This window comes from Canis aureus, chromosome 7 (assembly GCF_053574225.1).
Source record: "Canis aureus isolate CA01 chromosome 7, VMU_Caureus_v.1.0, whole genome shotgun sequence".
Classification (NCBI taxonomy): Eukaryota; Metazoa; Chordata; class Mammalia; order Carnivora; family Canidae; genus Canis; species Canis aureus.
The window spans coordinates 25,757,955-25,777,458 of record NC_135617.1 but is presented as its reverse complement, the minus strand read 5'-3'; the positions used below and the strand labels follow the sequence as shown (position 1 = coordinate 25,777,458).

The 19,504-nt window shown below is 39.0% G+C and overlaps 1 protein-coding gene and 1 pseudogene across 6 annotated transcripts; one reads left to right on the top strand and one right to left on the bottom strand.

The window, feature by feature from the left end:
- Positions 1-5,748: 5,748 nt before the first annotated feature.
- On the bottom strand, positions 5,749-6,921 carry LOC144316795 (chloride intracellular channel protein 1 pseudogene; annotated as a pseudogene).
- Positions 6,922-7,080: 159 nt separating this feature from the next.
- On the top strand, positions 7,081-17,474 carry SMIM8 (small integral membrane protein 8). Of its 6 annotated transcripts, none has more exons than XM_077903145.1 (5): positions 7,113-7,274; positions 8,587-8,636; positions 9,035-9,233; positions 15,145-15,305; positions 17,038-17,474. In XM_077903145.1, exons 4-5 carry the CDS (start codon positions 15,171-15,173, stop codon positions 17,194-17,196), a joined length of 294 nt encoding a protein of 97 aa, XP_077759271.1. In that variant the 5' UTR covers positions 7,113-7,274; positions 8,587-8,636; positions 9,035-9,233; positions 15,145-15,170; the 3' UTR covers positions 17,197-17,474. The 6 variants fall into 6 exon arrangements, with proteins under 6 accessions (XP_077759272.1, XP_077759271.1, XP_077759274.1 ...); XM_077903149.1 differs by having other exon boundaries at positions 7,150-7,165; XM_077903146.1 differs by lacking the exon at positions 9,035-9,233 and having other exon boundaries at positions 7,081-7,165.
- Positions 17,475-19,504: the final 2,030 nt, after the last annotated feature.

The window sequence follows — 19,504 nt, the reverse complement described above, 5'->3', positions numbered from 1 at the left end:
TAGCTATGATTCTTCTCCAAGAGTCAGCTTCCAGGAAGATAATTTTTACACATCAAGCATGACTGAGCTGTGAGTATGATATCGCCTCTGATTAACCATATAGAATAAGGAGTGAGGCAAAGGGCAGGGACAGGAAAGGGGATCCCAGCAGGAAATGTTGATTGGAAAAGTGACACGACTAGACTTGTATTTGAGAAAGGAGAAGAAGAGTTTGGAGAGGAGTTTGGCTGATGGCAAAGAAGCCTGTAATTAATCTACTCTCCTCTTAATCACCTCAACTCCCTTAGATTACTAGGCATTCCTGCCCTGTTCTTCTTCACACTATTCTGACTATCCTTTCTCAAACCCTTTCATGATTTCCCCCTGCTCCACTCACTCCCTCACTGTTGATGTTCCCAGTGTCTTGTAGCCCACCATTCTTTCTCTGCCTCCTCTCCTTATATGCTCACATCCACCCTCATAATTTTGCCTATTCTGTATGTTGATGATTTTTATTTTTTTAAAGATTTTATTTATTCATAAGGGACACAGAGAGAAAGAGAGAGGCAGAAACACAGGCAGATGGAGAAGCAGGCTCCTTGCAGGGGGCCCCACGGGGACTCAATCCTGGGTCTCCAGTGTCACACCCTGGGCTGAAGGCTGCGCTAAACCGCTAAGCCACCCAGGCTGCCCTGTTGATGATTTTTAAATCTTTATCTCCCCCCAAACTTCAGATGCATATATCCAATACCATTAAAAGCCTGTCATCAGTCACAGGCAAACCTTGAAGGACTAGATAAGCCATAAGAATACCCAGCAAAGGAGCAGCTGGGGGCAGTCAGCCGCAGATCTTCCAGGTTTCCCCTAAGAAGGGGATTCTGGGAAGAGTACCACAGGGTCCACTACATGATCCTAATTTCCTTTTTCTCCTCTCACCTCCTACCCTTTCTACCCCAATTCAAGACAATCACCAGTCTTACCAGTTTGCCTGCTAATACCACCAAAATCCATCCCATATTCTCTATACTTCCTATTATGGTTCTAATCCAGGCCTTCACTTCCTCTCCTAGAATACTGCATTGGCTTTTTAACTAGTTCTGTGCCCTATAGCCCGTCTTGCTCTCGGAGAAAGTTATACGAAACATACATTTGACCATGTAGTTCCTGGTTTAAATGACTGTGGTAACTTCCCATGACCTTCAGAATACTGTTCCAGTCCCTTACCATGGATGAGAGCCCTCCTGGACTGACCCTATATGTTTTTCCAATCTCATTTCTTCCCATTTTCCATTTTATTATTCACACTCTGGTGAATATGTAACATACTTCATTGGACTGTATGGTTTCATGCTTTGAAGACTATTCATTCTGTTTCTCCTGCCCTGAAATATCCTTTCTAGCTTCCTTGCCTTAGTTAATGCTTCTGATTCTCTCAGCTTGGTCATCAGCCCTTCCAGGGCAAGCTACATACCATTCTCCGTGCTTCCAAAGAAATGTGTGCACATAATTATGTTATCACTCATCGCATTATAATTGAGATCATCTGTTTTAATATTTGTCTCCTTCACCAATCTTTAAGATCCTCAAGGGCAGAGAATATATCTTAATCTTTAAATTCCCAATGTCCGGTATAGTACCTGTCACATGAAATGCACTAGAATTTTTCTCACTGAATTGAAACTAACTGCACTGATAAGGAACTCCAGCTTCTTCCACTCAATTAAAAAACTTGAAATAAAAATGGTTTTAATTTTTCTTTTTTAAGGTGCTTGAGATTATGAGACTTCAGAAAAATTAATATAGAATAAATCTTTTTTTGCTAGTATTTGTAAATGTGATAAAAGTAAGTATAAGATGACCTGACATGGAAAGTACCAAAACCAGTTTTGCTAAAAATATTATGTGGAACAAAAACAGTAAATAATATCAGTTCCTCATTCTCATTTTTTAAACTAATTTATGTTTCCTACCATTTGATAGATTTTGTTTCTTTCCCATAAAAGATATTCCTATGATGTTAGACCAAAATATAGTTTTTACAAAAGCAAACATTTGTTCTTCTTAACTGTTCCCACTGGAAGTGGATTACTCCTCAAGCTACCAAGCAAATCAAATGCTCTTTTATATCAGGGAATTTGTAAATGGAGGACATTGTATCAATTACCTATTGCCACAATAAAGCTGCACAACAACCAACACACCTATTTAAGCTCAGCTGATCTAGCAGACTTGTCTGATCTTGGTAGGTGGCTTTGCTGATCGTGCTTGGGTTTGTTCACATATCTGGGGCCAGCTGACTGATGGCCAGCCTCAGATGGCCTCAACTGGAATGATGAGGATGACTTGATTTAGCTCTATGTGGTTTTCATCTCCAGTTGACTAGTTGAGGTATAGTCACCAGTTCAAGCACTTTGTCATCTTCTGCTCCTGTCGTACTTGTTAATATCATATTAACCAAAATAAGTCACAAAGCCAATTCCAGAATCAGAGTGGGAGAGTAGACACAGGAGCGAGGGGGAGAGTATAGAGGAGTAGAAAATTGGGATTATTATTATTATTAATTTTTAACGATTTTATTAATTCATGAGAGTCACAAAGAGAGAGGCAGAGACATAGGCAGAGGAGAAGCAGTCTCCTTGCGGGGAGCCTGATGTGGGACTCAATCCCAGGACCCTGGGATTATGCCCTGAGCCGAAGGTAGATGCTTAACCACTGAGCCACCCAGGTACCCCGGGATTATTTTATATCATACGTGCTTAATTTTTCCCAGTTTGTCAGCTAATAATTCATTCAATGGAGTCATGTACCCCATGGCCCACATTAATTATATTACCTACTTTGTCTTGGCTTAATGCTGGGAAAACAAGCCAGCATTTATCTTATAAAAACAACAGCAACAACAAAAAAACAAACTCTGATTTTGATAAAACAACACTAAATTAATGTTTGATTTTTATTAAATATTGTAAGTCAACTATTAATTCATGCCTGAAAAGAAAAGAACCAGCACATCAGAGATTCCCCTGAGAAGGTTCACAGATCATCAGTATTGTCCCTGGGACACACTTGATGAACTCCTAATGAAGTTCACTTGATGAACTTCCTAATGGAAGCAGGTATATTTTGAAAATTTGAATGCATTTTCATAAAGATGAACTTTTGTTTTATGCAGCTAATCCCATCAAATATAAAATCTCTAATTCTAGCAAATACCAAATCTCCTGTTAAATATTATTAAGTATTGATGGTTCTGTTTAAAATGATTATAAAAGCTGATTTCAGACTGACCTCATTCTTCAAAGTGATTTCTTAAAAGCATGATAAAATGGAAAGAACTCTTGTTTATTCACATCACTTTCATTGCTTTCATATCCATGACTTTGGCAAAGCCTTTAGGCTTTTCTCTATTGTCTTTACCTACAGTTTACACTCGTTTTACACATTCTTAAGTTTCATATTCTTTCACCTGATTAGTCTGGATTGATCATGACAGTAAAGGCACTTTTTTTAAAAAAAATATTTTATTTATTTATTTGAGAGAGAGAGAGAGGAGGAGCAGGGAGGGAGGGGCAGAGAGAGAAAACAGACTCCCTGCTGCCGAGGGAGCCTGAAAAGCCTCTATCCCAGGATACTCAGATCTTGACCTGAGGAGAAGGCAGATGCTTAACCGACTGAACCACGCAGGTGGCCCATAAAGGTAGTTTGGTTTCCATAATGATACTTGGCATTTTACTGATTAGGTAGGAGAACCCTAAGGGATAAGAAGAAAATACAGGTATGTTGATAATGCAGCACAAGAACGTTTTGTAGTCTTTCATTTGTTCTGTGGCAACTCCACAAATAACTTTTTCTTTTCTTTAAGAAAATTTTGAACATCATCTGGAAGTTTGATATTGTGTTTGGTATGTAGATCCTTTGGCTGATTTTGTGGGCAACTTCCCCCCCACTCCAGTTTTACTAAAATATAATTGACAGATAACATTGTGCAAGTTTGAGTTGTACAATGTCTTGATTTAACACACATATATATTGCAAGCTGATAACCACCATGGTATCAGCTAGTTTTTTTTGGGGGGTGTGTGTGAGAATATTTATTTATTTTAAAGATTTTATTTATTCATGAAAGACACAGAGAGAGAGAGAGAGAGAGAGAGAGAGAGAGAGAGAGGCAGAGACCCAGGCAGAGGGAGAAGCAGGCTCCATGCAGGGAGCCCAATGTGGGACTCAATCCTGGGACTCCAGGATCATGCTCTGAGCCTAAGGCAGATCCTTAACCACAGAGCCACCCAGGTGTCCCTGGTGAGAATATTTAAAATCTACTCTTAGCAACTGTCAGGTATAAACTACAGTATTATTAACTGTAATCACTATGCTGTGCTTTAGATCTTCAGAAACTATTCACCTTCTAACTGGAAGTTTATAATCTTTGACCAATATCTCCCCATGTCTCCTATGCCCTTAATTTCTGGTAACCGGCATTCTAGTCTCTATTTCCATGCATTTGTCTTTTTTAGATTCTGCATGATATACAGTACTTGTCTTTCTCTAACTTACTATGCTTAGTATAATGGCCTCAAGATCCATCCACATTGTCACAAACAGCAGGATATTCTTCTTTCTCAGGGCTAAATAGTATTCCATTGTACATATATCTTCTTTATCCATTCACCCACTGACAGACACTCAGGTTGTTTTCATATTTTGGCTATTGTAAAAATACTGCACATAAACATAATGCCATGCAGATATCTTTTTGACATAGTAATTTCATTTACTTTGGATATGTTTCTGAAAGTAGAATTGCTGGATCATGTGGTATTTCTATTTTTAATTTTTTGAGGAACCTCCATTCTGTTTTCAATAGTTGTTGCACCAATTTACATTCCCACCAACAGTGCACAAGCATTCTTTTTTGTCCACATCCTCATCAACATTTACCTCTTGTCTTTTTTGACGATAGTCATTCCACCAGGTGTGAGATGATATCTCATTGTGATTTTGATCTGCATTTCCCCAATGATTTGTGATAATGAGCATCTTTTTATGTCACAAACAGCTTTTTAATTAAAATTTAACTTATTTTGTCAGAAGACTGTCTAGTAATACCAGATGCTGATGAACTTTTAGAAATTAAACCTCAAGTCAAATATAAAATCAATTTGGCTTGAATGAACAAGTTTAAATTCAAAATTCATTTGCCCAAACTTTAACACAAATCCATGCCCAAATCTGGGCACCTGCTATTCTATTTTGTTTGTTTTATTAATTTTTAAAATTGTTGTATTTTTTAAATTACTGTCATTTTAAAAAATAGGTTCTAGGCTCAGCACAGAGCCCAATATGGGGCTTGACCTATGACCCTGAGATCAAGATCTGGGCTGAGATCAAGAGTCAGAACTTTAACCAACGGTACCACCCAGGCACCCACTCATGCAACTGGTATACCAACAAACTTTACCATCAGGAAAGTATTACTTTAATATTTTATTTATTTATTAGAGAGAGAGAGAGAGAGATTGAGAGAGAGGTAGGCTACCCGACCTGGGACTCGATCCTGGGTCTCCAGGATCAGGCCCTGGGCCGAAGGCGGCGCTAAACCTCTGAGCCACCCGGGCTGCCCCCAACAAATTTATTTTTTATTTATTTATTTTCCCAATCTGTATTTTATTACTGAAATACACTGTCCTACTCGCACCACCCCACAATAAAAATCTTACCTAGATTCCCCATCACCCCCTCCAGCCCCCCAGCCAGCCCCCTACAAGCGCTTCAGGATTCTCTGCCCACTGGCCATTTTGAAGTGTGTCCTTTGGGTAGCCACCAGCTGGTGTCTTTGTGGAGAAAATGGAGAGGAGAGACGGAGCCTCAGGAGGGACTTATTTGAGGGCCTTGGCCACTTGCTCACAAGCCAGCTCGATCTCCTCATCATCTGGACAGGTGGAGGCAAACTCTTCCCGAGCATAGGCATTACGCAAGTACCGATGCACCCCGCGGAACACCTCTGGGATGGAGAATCCCCTGGATTTCTTACACACCACCTGTACTATGTGGAGTTTTGGCAAGAGGTTGCAGTCAGCCAGAGTGAGCTCATTGCCATCCAGAAACTTCCTCTGTGAGATGCCCTCATCCTCAGCACGGGTCTCATCCACTTCTTCTGGGAGGGGGGATGTCAAGTAATTGTCTAAAACTCTCAGGGCTTTCGGGAGCCCCTTCTCCAGATTATCATTGAGTGCCGGGTTTGGATTCTTGATGTAAGCAGAAAATTTGGCAAGTATGTCCAGCCCAGCCGTGTTGGATTCAGGGTTCAGAGCTGCCAGCTTGGGGTACCTGGGAGGGCACAGCACTGCCTCCAGAAACTCCTCAATCTTGGTGTCTGTGTGCACTTCAGTGCGGTAGCGAAGGAAAGGGAGCTGCCCTCCTGGGCACAGCGTCTGTACCGTCTGGGTCCGCCTCTTGGTGTCAACAGTGGTTACGCTGAAGGTGACTCCTTTGAGCCAGAGTACCATGAACAGTCTCTGGGAGAAGGGGCAGTTCCCAATCTTGGCCCCATCACTGCCGGCCTTCAGGAACAGTTCAACCCGAGGTTGTTCTTCAGCCATGGTTGCGACGGGGCCCCCCACAAATTTAACATCAGGAAAGTATGTACAAGTCAGCAACCCTAGCTATTCTTATCACACCACAGCTCCACACACCTTGCATCTTGCAATGTCAAGGCACTAGTAGAATGACAGAGCAGTGACTGCACATCTGACTGTGCGTTTAAAATCGGGGCTGGAGGACACCAAATCCCAGCCTTCTTTCCCATCTCAGAATACTTTCTTTCCAGCAAATAAACAAATAAACATATATAGATTTCTAGGTGATGTCTCCTTTTATTCATACAAAACACAGGCACACAAAATTAGAACCTAGGGAGGCTGATAAACTAAAGGTAAGAAAGGAAGAAACTAAACATGCCCCCTGCAGGGTCCTGCAGGGGAGTCCGTGGGCGCGCCCCCCTGGGACTGACCGAGCTGCAGGCCTGGGTCCCGCGCCCCGCGCCCCGCGCCCCGCGCGCCCCTGCGCCGCAGCCTCCCAGCTGTAGGGGCCGCTGTGGCGCCGAGCCGGCTGCGCGCCGGGCCGCTCTGTCCCGCAGGCGGAGACGAGGCGGAGCTGGGAGGCGGCGCCGGAGGTGACCTCGCGGCAGGTGAGCGGCGGCTGCTGGCAGGTGACGGCGGGGCTCGGCGCGGCCGCCCCACCACGCTCTCTGCTCCCTGACCTTGGAGGGCCGGTGGCCCTGCAGGCCTGACTCCCAGGTGCGTCGGAGCCTCGCCGCTCGTGGGGGCCCCAAGCCGTCGGGGGGAGCCCCCTCCCGTGCCAGGACCCCGGCCCTGGTCCTGGACCCCCTCCCGCATCCCCACATCCTGGACAGCACCGTGGCGTCCCAGCTCACCAAACTCTTATTTAGGGGCAAACGGTGTCACGTGCTCTCCTTGCAGCACAGCGTCTGGAACTTGGTTGAATGCAGTTGCTTTTTCTGGAGGCTTCACGCGCATCTGTCTTTGAGTAGTAGCTGCACACGGAGAGGGGGGTAGACCTAAGTAGACCTAAGTCGTACTTTACGGCCCTCGGATTGTCTGTAACAGCCGCTGTGAACATCTTTCTGCCCCCCCCCCCTTTTTTAAGATTATTTATTTGTTTGTTTGTTTATTTATTTGAGAGAGAGGCAGAGACACAGGCAGAGGGAGAAGCAGGCTCCATGCAGGGAGCTCTATGTGGGACTCGATCCCGGGTCTCCAGGATCAGGCCCCGGGCTGAAGGCGGCAGCACTAAACCGCTGGGGCCCTGGGCTGCCCCCAACATCTTTCTCCCTTCCTCAGGTACAGTAAGTTCAAGAAATGGAAAGACACTTTTAAAAGTAGGTGTTTTTTGGTTTTTGTTTTACATCAAAAGAAATACAGAATCCATTTAGAAAATTCAAGTGTTTACAATTTTAGGTTTCCTGATTCTGGTGATAACGTGTAAATGCAGCATCTTACCGATTTTGGAGTACTGTGGGGGTGAAGTAGTGGATTAGGGGTGAGCTGGAAATGAAGAGGCCTGGATTATCTCACTCCCATTGGCAAAGACAATCTCTTTGGGTCTAGGTTTCTCTGTTTAAAAAAGGGAATTGGGGCAGCTCGGGTGGCCCAGCGGTTTAGCGCCGACTTCGGCCCAGGGCGTGATCCTGGAGACCCCGGATCAAGTCCCACGTCGGGCTCCCTGTGTCTCTCTCTCTGTGTGTCTCATGAATAAATAAATAAAATCTTAAAAAAAAAAAAAGAAAAGAATTTGACTAGATGGTATGACAATAGCTGTTAACATTGAACATCTGTTATATCTTTTTTTTTTTTTTTCTGTTATATCCTTTTAAAAGTGTGATCTCACTTAATCCACACAGCTGTTCCATGCAGTAGGTAACATTACCCCTTTGGGTGGAGACTGAGGCCCACAGAGGTTGTCACTTATTCCAAGAGCTCCAGCTTATGAGTAGCAAAGTTGGAATTTGAGGCTATGCTGAATTCCCTCAAGGCGTAAAACCCTGATTCTATCCCAAACTTGCTTATTCTAATTTAAATTATTTTACAGGTGTTCTGTCCCAGACTTCAAATTATTTTCTTAAATATCAAGATACTGTGGTAAGTGAAACTAAAATAACAAGTATATTTTATATCTCACTAAAATAGTTTGTCCATTTTATAATTCCTTCTCTCTAACATCCTATAATTCTGGTAATTTTGTTTTGACATCTTCTATTGAGATACTGATTTCAAAAATGAATATCCGAAGATTAAATTTTTCCCCAAAGTAACTCATAGTCTTTTTGTCTTGGTCTGATTTCCATGTACAACATGATATAGATAGTCATGCCAATTTTATGTCAATGAGTTGTTTAATACCCGTTGCCAAATACTTTCTGGATCATCCCCCTGACCGAGAATTTTAGTGAAGGAGGGAAAATTATCAAAAAATGACCAGTTCTGACTGTCTAAGACTATCTCGTACAGCCTCACACATTGTGTATTATTAATTCCAGGAGGGCGCTATTCTCACACTTTGAGGTGTGAATGACCCTCATGGAGCTGTGTAAGGAGGCATCCTTTATCACTGCAGCTTCCTTTTCCCATCACATATTTCCTTCACAAGAGGATGGACAGAAGAAAAAAGGTGAACTTTTTACCAGGGAGAGACATAGGAAGTAAATAGAGCTTAATTTAGATAATTTTTCTTTACAGGTAGGTATGAAAAATCGTACCCATAAAAAATATATAAACGACAGTTTCATATCATTTGTCAATAAAGGAACAAGAAACGAGTGATGGAAAAATGGAAAAATGGAAAAGAAATACAAGAAGGGCTCCAGGACAGATTGCATCAGCCAAGGGTGGCCTCTTGGATACCTGATTTATTGAGTATTTTGCAAGTGGGCCCACACACAGACTAATCACTTAGTCTTAGCTAGGAGCAGAGCAATGCCAAGTTTCCATCATCCCTGCCAGACTCTGTGTGTGTTTGTTTTGTGTGATTTCCTTTTTAACACAATAAATGAGAAGTTTTTCCCTAGCTTAAAAATAAACCTATCTTTAAAAGTGAGTTGAAGTAGAGATTGGTCAATATCATATGCAAATATAAGTAAGTGCTTGCAGTGGGAAACAAGAGTAAGGGAGAAAGTTGGACAAAGTGATGGGAGGACAAGTTCTGAAGGAAGTGTGCTAGATGTTAAATAGATGTGTTTTTGTCTTAGGTACAGTTCAAGTGGTGATGTCAGATTACTGGTGTGCTTTAATTTATGATTAGTTCAGCAGCTTTTACAAATGGAATTTACATTAGCTCTGCAGTTGAAAATAGCTTTCACTTCTAGATTAAAAGTTTACTTTTTTAAAAAAAAAGTATCGTAAAGTTTCTTTTTTTTAAGATAGATTTATTTATTTATTTATTTATTTATTTATTTATTTATTTGAGATACAGAGAGAGAGAGGCAGAGACACAGGCAGAGGGAGATGCAGGCTCCATGCAGGGAGCCTGACGTGGGACTCGATCCAGGGTCTCCAGGATCACACCCTGGGCTGAAGGTGGCGCTAAACCGCTGAGCCACCGGGTCTGTCCAAAAGTTTACTTTTGATGTAGATATTTGTTTTCCCCTCAAATTTTGACTGTGAACAAAACACTCAAGGTTTTGCACTCTCTCTATATACTTATCCAACCAACACATTTTTAATTTCTGCTCCAGCCATGTATCTATAGCTCTGTGGGCCAGGCATATAAAGAGATATAAAGAGATTCAAAAGAACTTTCTACATGACAAGATACTGTATTGTTTTGTGTCTTATATATAACATTTTTGACTACTAAAGCCCTTTATAGACTCAGTAATCTACATTTTTAATTCAAAGTGTATGTTAAGATTCTTTGTTCAAGAGATTGTATAAACAAATTCATGTAATTTTGGGGAGAACTATTATAACATCTTCAGTGACTGTGGCTCATAAAAAAAGCAGCAATGGGGAACTTGGGTGCCTCAGTCGGTTGGGCATCCAACTCTTGATTTGGGCTCCGGTCATGATCTCAGGGTCATGAGACTAAGCTCCGATTTGGGCTCCTTAGTGTGTGGAATCTGCTTGTCCCTCTCCCTCTGCTCCTTCTCCGACTCTCTCAAATAAAATATTTTAAAAAGCAATAAAATTGAACTGTCTCATACCACATCTTATGAAAGACTGATATATAATGGAAAATGTTACTTATCCACTTTGTTGAAAGTATCACAAGCAATGGAAATTGTGACATATGAAATATTTTTTCTCTTTTAAATATTTTTATTTATTTATTCATGAGAGATACAGAGAGAGGCAGAGACATAGGCAGAGGAAGAAGCAGGCTCCTGGCAAGGAGCCCAATGCAGGACTCAATCCCAGGATCCCAGGGTCATGACCCAAGCCAAAGGCAGACACTCAGCCACTGAGCCACCCAGGTGCCCCTGTAGCATATGAAATCTTTTAAATATAGTGCGGTAGGTAATCCCTTAATTTGTAAATATCTCTATAATAAACATTTCTGGTGGCTTCCAGTTCAAGTATTTGTCATTCCTGGTAAAAAGTTTAACATAAATAGTGCATTATTAAGTGAATATGGATGTCTAGAGATTGCAGTATAATAAATACTGCCTTAGTTATTTACTTCATTACAAAGAAAACATAGGTTCTGCTAAGGAAAAGAGGAGACCAAGGAATCTTGCAAATAAAATTAAGTCCTTATAGGGGTGCCTGAGTGGCTCAGTCAATTAAACGTTCAACTTTTAATCTCTGATCTTGATATCGAGGTCATGAGTTCAAGCCCCATGTTGGGCTCCCCACATTGGGGGTTGGGCTTCTTGTGTTGCGCTTCCCACGGGGTGTAGAGTCTACTTAAAAACAAATTAAGTCATTACAATTCATGTTAGAACACTTAGTCCATAGTTTTTGTAGACATTTCATATAGGTTGAATTTCAACATTTAACATCACTGAATCCCTTAGAGTTAATTTAAAATTTTTTTGCATCCTTTGATTTTGAAATGGTGAAATCTGTCTTGTTTTTGGACTTGAGGTAAGGACTGAGTTAACCATACTCAATTCTTGGCATATTTTTATCAACGCAGAATGTATGTGTTTAACTGTGGTCCGAAAACCCTTCTGTGCTCTACAGTATGTGCCCTTTGTACCCACCTTCCCCATTATCTTGTTTTTCTTCCCAGTAAACAATTTTAAACCATATTCTACTGGATATCTTTGTTTTAATTATATACAGCAGTTTCTCATTAATTGAAGAAAAATGCTGCTTTGTCAGTTTATGGTTAGATGACCTACCTTTGTGTATTTGCTTTTTCAGGCCTTCCTACTATTTTTTATCTAATGCCTTAGTTTCAATTAGCAGTATACTCTGAGGCTGTGATTCAGTCCTCACAGTATGACTATTGTATTAACTATTTACTGCCTCACATTTTTATTATGGGTATAGCCGATTTACAGACTATACTATTGCTTCCACTTTAGTGATTGCTTCTTTCTGAATTTTCTTTCTCCCTGTTACAGTCAATCGTGTTAAGTAGAAACATCACTGGTACTAGGCTTAGGCATCTGGTAACCCACATTTGTCACTTAAATTCTAAAGGCATTAGTACATGCCAAGTACCCTGCTCTCATGGCTGAGAGGGAAAGATGAAATGCTAGCAGTTTTAATAGAAGGAAATGAAAGCAATAGGAGTAGGTTGTTGCCATGAGAAAGGAGTAGCAGCAAAGAAATCCTTCCCCCTATATTGTTGACGTTATTGAGGGATTAGGTCATAAATGAAGAGGAAGTTAAAGGGATTCTGGGCCTAAAGCAGAAACAAATGCCAGTACCCTTTAATAGCTATGTTTATGTGGTATCAAGAAATTAGTGCAGGTCAGAGTGCTTGGCTGGCTCCATTAGAAGAGCAGGTGACTTTTGATCTCAGAGTTTGAGCCCCATGTTAGGTGTAGAGATTACTTAAATAAACTTAAAAGAATGTTTTTAAGTTAGTGCAGGACATGGACACGGCACATAAGTGGACCTCTTGGTCAGCAGAAAGCAGTGGATTTTTTTGCCAGCCTTGGGCAAGATGAGTTTCAAGCAAGTGTATATGGCTGCACAAATTTCAGGCACATTATGAAATCGTTTTAGAAGTTGTCTGTAGTGAAAAAAAAAAAAAAAAAAACTAGTTCCAGTGGAAAAAATTAGTAACTTGCATACAGGAGAAATTTAAAAAAAACAAACAAACAACAATTACTAGTTACAGTTTGAATGATGTTTGAAATGCTAATTAAATTTATGAGTTGCTACCTCATGTACTTCATGGCCAAGGTAGACTTTGCAAAAGAAGTAAACAAAGATTGATCATTGCTCTATTCTGCTATAATGCATCTTGGACAGGAAAGGTGAGACTCTTTGTCTTTGGCAAGTCAGTTTACCCTCAGTGCTTCAGAAATGTTTGTTTGGGGGATCCCTGGGTGGCTCAGCGGTTTAGCACCTGCCTTTGGCCCAGGGCACGATCCTGGAGTCCCGGGATCAAGTCCCAAATAAATAAATCTTTTTTTAAAAAAATGTTTGTTTGCTCCCCTGTAGTTACCAAACCAGTACCTGTACCTGAAAAATGAGAAGTTTATTTAACGAATGGCCCAGTAATGTTGGCAAGAGATGAAAAGAGCAAAACATGATATCCTCCTGCTGGTAGACAATTGCTCTGCCTACAACATAGCCCTATGCATGGATCATGTGTGTGTTGAGTTTTTCCCATTGAACTGCACAGCCATTCTAAAGCTATCAGATGGGGGTATAATTTTCACAGTGAAAGTGCACTGCTGAAACAATTCTAAATTTAGAAGAGAAAACAGAAAATAGAATGAAGCTAGCTATTGATATGATTGCTGAGATCCGGTGGTCTGTAGAGCCATCCACATAGTGAAATTTTGGCAGAAAACAGACATGATTCCTGTGGAATTCCCTGAGGTTAACCAGGAAGAAGACTGCAAACCAAGCATGGTATTTGAAATAGTCTGGTACTCAGTTGTTACTGGTCTCTCAAACCAGTTTGATTTTAAAGAGTTTGTAGCTAGAGATAACAAGTTGAACTATTTTCCAAGAGTTAGCAAATCCTAAAATTGCTATAGAAGAGCTAACTAATGTCAAAGTGAATGATGATGATGATGATGATGACATTGACAACCATAATATTCAGTGGATGATGGAACAGGGGACAGTGAACATTTCAGAAGCCCCGGCAAGTATATATAAGAAGCATTAAGAATCTATCCCTTCAAAAAAAAAAAAAAAATTTCCCTTCAGGTAGGTGTTTCTGATAAAGTATTTATCTAAGTGGTCTAAGTGGTATAGATGAAGTAACTACTTCAACAAAAATAGTTTTGAAAAAACAACTCCTGGGGTACCTGGGTGGCCCATTCAGTTAAGTATCTGCCTTTGTTCGGCTCAGGTCATGATATCAGGATCTTGGGATCAAGCCCTCCATCAGGCTCCCTGCTCAGTGGGCAGTCTGCCTCTCTCTCTCCCTCTGCCCCTCCCACTCATGCGCGCTCTCTCTCTCTCTCACAGATAAATAAATATAATCTTAAAAAAATAGTTTAAAAAAACCTGAACTCCTAATTTTCTCCATACTTAATGAAATTGTAAAAATATTGCTTTTATAAAATCTGTAAAATGAAAGACTTAAAGACTGTATGAACAAAGCCACAATGAGTGCTTAAATATGAATGTTGGACTCTTGTGTCATAACATGTACTATATGGTAGGGTTGCACATTTCCCCAGAGAAGTTTATTATATTGTCATTAATTTCAGCCTTTAAAAGGTTTCTTTACCTACCTCTTCCCTTCCAACCCTTCCCTTCCTCCCCAACATTAGGTGGCAGGAATGATAAGAATAAGCTTTTGCCTATTAGTACCTAGAAGAGAAGAATATTCACAAAATGTTGACATTTTAGCTGGGAGAACCAGAAGCTAAAAGACACATTTGGATTTAATAGGATAGAGTTAGAGTAATTTAGAGAAAGAAGGATATTCAGATTGAGGAGATAGCAGAACAATCCTTCCCAGAAAGTCACTGACATGCCAGTGAGGAGTGAAAATAACTACTTAGCCTTACTGCTTGGTGCTCATGCTTGGGTAGGCCAGCAGATTGTTGAGAAGCACAGGCCAGAGGGGAAGCTGTGGGAGAAATTGAGGGATGCTAGCGTCCTTTCAGCTGTTGGAAGGTGAGGAAGAGTGAAAATAGGAGGAAATAAGGATATGGATTAACCACTGCCCCGCCCACCCTTAATACCTTTTTCATATAACAAGATACGGTGTGACTCAGACCAAGGAATAATTCTCCAGGCTTCTGTGAAAGTAGGAAAACAACTTTTGCCCACCTCACTGGTTTGTTCTGAGAGATGAGAAAATAAGTTTTACCAAACAACATTTAAAGCACCATTTACAAAGTACATGATATACAAAGTAATAAAACAATTGGTAATCACTTTTGGTATATATCTGGACTAGAATTCAAAAAAATGAATGAGTACGGAATGATTTTTTAAAGAACATTATCAAAAAACATGGTCATGAAAAAAAGTATTTTTTTATTATTTTTTTTATTTTTAGGTAATAAATCATTGTTAGTCAAGAAGATGTCTTCAGCACCTGAGTCTCCCGGCTTTAAAAAGGAACCACCCAAAGAGAAAGACTTTCAAAATCCAGGGCTTAGAGGAGTCCGCACAACAACCTTATTTCGAGCTGTGAATCCAGAGCTCTTCATTAAGCCTGTAAGAAATATATCTAGGATGAGATGTTATGTTCAGTTTAGTTAGGCTATCAGAAATAGGAAGTTTTTATTTTCCTGTAACATTTGATTGTATCATGAAAATTTCATGTTGACTAATGACCTCACAATAAAAGCAGGTGGAAGGAAAATTTTAAATGCTATTTTTTAAATGCTATTTTTCTGAATATACATGTAAAACTCATCATTTTGAGGGTATTGAGAACCTTAACACAATATAGTCGCACTTTAATAGATCACTTCTCAAATTCCTATTTAAACTTTTATTTTAATGGTTGTACTAATTTGAAGGAAATTTTTGTTATTTGATCAGGTACTATTAAGTAAATAAGATCTTCCCTTGAAACAAAACAAAATAAAAATCTGGTCATTCTTAGAGACTACAATTCCAGCCTTTATTATATTTTTACTTACGGGATACTACAAATATTATGAAAAGTTACAAAACATACACTTGTACACTGTAAAGGAGTTAGCTAATCACTTATATTCTTGTTGCAAATTATTGACTATATTTGACCAGTTTTATTTTTAAATAAAGATAAATTTGTTTTAAAATGAATGTTAATGAAATCAAGTTGTTATACAATATATTTAAATGAGTTGAATTTGGTTAGAGTATTAACATAGTTGCCAGTGTAAACTGTGTAAAGTTAAATAGGTCAGTTTAACAATCAAATCATTAAGTCAAGGTAGAATGTTTTACAACCTTTGAACAGATTTGTTGTTTTAATTGCCAAGTGCATTTCAAGATTTGTAGATTCAAACTGCTTTGAGCTTGTGGCCTTTCTTGTGTGTCCATCCAAGTGAAAAAGCTTGACCTTTATTCTTTTGATGATTAAGATTTGAAATAGCAATACAGCAGATATGACAGAAGCAGAAAATACTAATTGAAAGTTGTATTGATTACAATTACTGTGCACTCACACTGACCTACAAAAGGCTAATTTGTTGAGTGTGAATGCACAAAAAAGAAGATATGAGTTATACCACAGATGGGACAAAACATTTCTGTGGAGTTGTGAACATCTTGCCTATTTTTTTTTTCCAGTTTCAAAGTTATATTGCTTTGTCTCTTAGGGTCTTAGAGTTTTCAGCAGTTAATCAAGGTTATAACAGCATAGTATCTGCCCCAATCACTAAATTTCTTGAGCTTATAGAGTAGGTTCCCAGAGAAGAGTGTATAGATTGTTATTTTTGTTGCACTTAATATGTGACATGAAAATGAAAGGCTTTTTGCAAGTTATCCATGAACTCAGGCAAGAAGAATAGCATGTATACTTTATTCCTAATAAGATTAACTAATTGAAGTTTTGCCTGTGGGGAAGCTGGGTTCAGGCAAGTTAAGCAGCTTTTCCATGTCACCCAGATAACAATGAAAACTCTGCGGACCAGATCCATTTCCGTGCCTCATTTCCCTTCGCCTCTCTTCCAACCACCATGTTCCTGAAGGTGGAGGCCTGAGAACCAGGTTGGAGACAGGAGAAAGACTAGAGAGGAGAAGCAAGAGTCTTCTATAATTTTTGAATGATCAGGAGCTGAAGTAATTGAATAAGGAACTAGGTAAATTGTTATAATGGAAAATATCACCACAGGAATGCTAGTGTGGTAATAAAGACTTGGTATGTCAAGGGGGAAGTGCCACAAATATTTGGGTCTCCTCAAATTATTAGTCTTAATGAGGATTTATTTTTTTTTTTTTTTGTCTTTGGCAGAACAAACCTGTAATGGCTTTTGGATTGATAACTCTTTCGCTTTGCGTGGCATATATTGGTTATCTACATGCAACACAAGAGAATAAAAAGGACCTGTACGAAGCTATTGATAGTGAGGGACACAGTTACATGAGGAGAAGAACATCTAAATGGGACTAATAGTGCTGGATAGCACCAATGGAGCTTCTTAAAGGGCCCTGAAATCTTCAAAGGAAAGACTTTGTGAGTGCATAGTATCAGCTTCTTGTTCTGGAAAGTGCTGATGAGGAAAAAAAGGTAGCAGTTGCAGCCAGGCCCTGAGGCTGCAGCCCTTACCTAATTCTTTTTCCACAGTGGGAGCTTCTCAATTAAGTCCTCGTATCAAAGTGCCAAGAGAACGGAAGTTGTTTTTGTTAATTATTAAGTTCTATATAATAAAAGAACCCAATGCTGTGAAATTTGCAGGGTATTTTTAATGTTTTAAGGTGAATTGTTCATTTGCAACTGTTGTGAGAGTTTTGTTTTGTTTTGCTGTCCGCAAAGGCAATGTTCATTTTCTTCCTGGCACAGAACCTGTTATTTATGAAAAGAAAGAAAGAATTGCAAATTATTATGAAGCCTGCAGTCAACATTCAAGACAAAGAATTTTTAGAGTCACAGGTGGCTCATATATTTAGGTACTCCATTTCAGCTACTTTTGGACCAGAATTTTATTTCCTTTGAAAAGGTATTCCCACTCAACTACTAAAATTAATAAAAGAATAACCCAATGCAATTGGAGTTCTCCAAAAAAACCATATTATACTGAGGTATGATGTTTTTATGTGATTACAACCAAATATTCTATTTTAGTTTTTGTAAATTAATATTACAATGATATTATGAACATAAAACCAAATTTCCTTATGGTTATTTTAAAACTAGAACTATTTAATAGATAAGAAAAGAAGGTCTTCTTACTCTCCTGGCTTTACTTTATATAATTTAGATTTTTCTGGATGTGTTTCATTTGTAAATTTTTATCCTGTTTTCCAAATCACTGTAATCAGTAATAAATCTTATCCATGAAATTTTGTATCATTTATTATTACCAAGTAACAATAATTACGTAGGCAGAGTTTATCATCATAGTTTGAGCTTTTAATTTCCAGTACTTTATTGTGGTTTTGTAAGATATGTGAAAATGCAATTATGTCTTATTTGTAGATATTAAAGAGTTTAACTGTTATCAATATGCAACTAAATCAAATCTTTATTCCTGAGCCCTAAATATTTCTTTGCTATACCTCTCTATATAGTACACTGCATCAGTTTAAAATGCACATAAGTGGTATAAAATGCCTTTTGATTTAAAGTATTATCTTTTGTTTTTGGTATCCCTATGTTCTTGGCTGTTAAAGAACTAGAATTCTTATATTTTCAATTTACTCATTTAATGTCACACTGTCATCTTTAATAATTCCTCTATTTATTATTCAACAAAATAAATTGATATTTGGTGCGGGAGATAGGTGAACTATCAAGAGACCATTGAAGCACAGAAGGGCAGTGGGAAATGCACAGAGCAGCCTTAAGCCATATGACATTTATGTGTATGAATACATGCATATTTGCATATGTCATTTCTGCCATATACACTTTTATCAGCTCTTCTGATCAAAGTTGCTTGTCTTGCACAGGTGTCTGTTTAGCATGAGAAGAATATGGGTTGAAATCTATCTTCTCCATTGACTAGTTTTGTGCCTTAGATGATACACTTAGCCTCTCAATCTGTTTCCTTATAGGGATGTATTCTATATTAAATAGGATCATATTGTTGCTTTTGGTTACTGAAAAATAACCATAAGAAAGTTTGTTTCATGTTTATAATATCATTGCAACATTAATTTACAAAAATTAAAATAGATAACATTTGGTTGTAATCAAATAAAAACATCATACCTCAGTATAATATGCTTTTTTTTTTTTTTCAAAGAAAAACTCCCAATTGTATTGCCTTATTTTCTGATAGATAATCCATATCTTGCAGATTGGCTATGAGGCTTTATGAAATATTTGTTGATACATATGCAGTGGATTCAGCAAGGCATGCAGCTGTGGAAAATAATAGGAGGGAACAATCATATTGAATTTTAGGAACAAGTAACCTAACTATGATACTTTTTACAGAGTGGTTACAAGTTACAGCACAGGCTTTGTGTGTGCAGAGTGTCCAAGGCTGCCTGGCTGTGTATTGATGTTCTTAATCATTCTCTTAAGGAAAAAATGCCACTTTGACAAAATCAGTTGTGTCTAAGAAGGAAATGGTCTAACAGCTGTACAGCATTTTGGAGTCAGGGTTCAAGTAATTAAAGGAAGGTCTTTCGGTATGGAAATCTAGTTGAGATTGGGCAAAACTTAGTAAATGTAATAGGTTAGGTGTGGAGACAAGTTCAGTAAGTAAACAATTAATAAGTGGTAAGTGACCTTTTTGCCCAGGGAATTAATC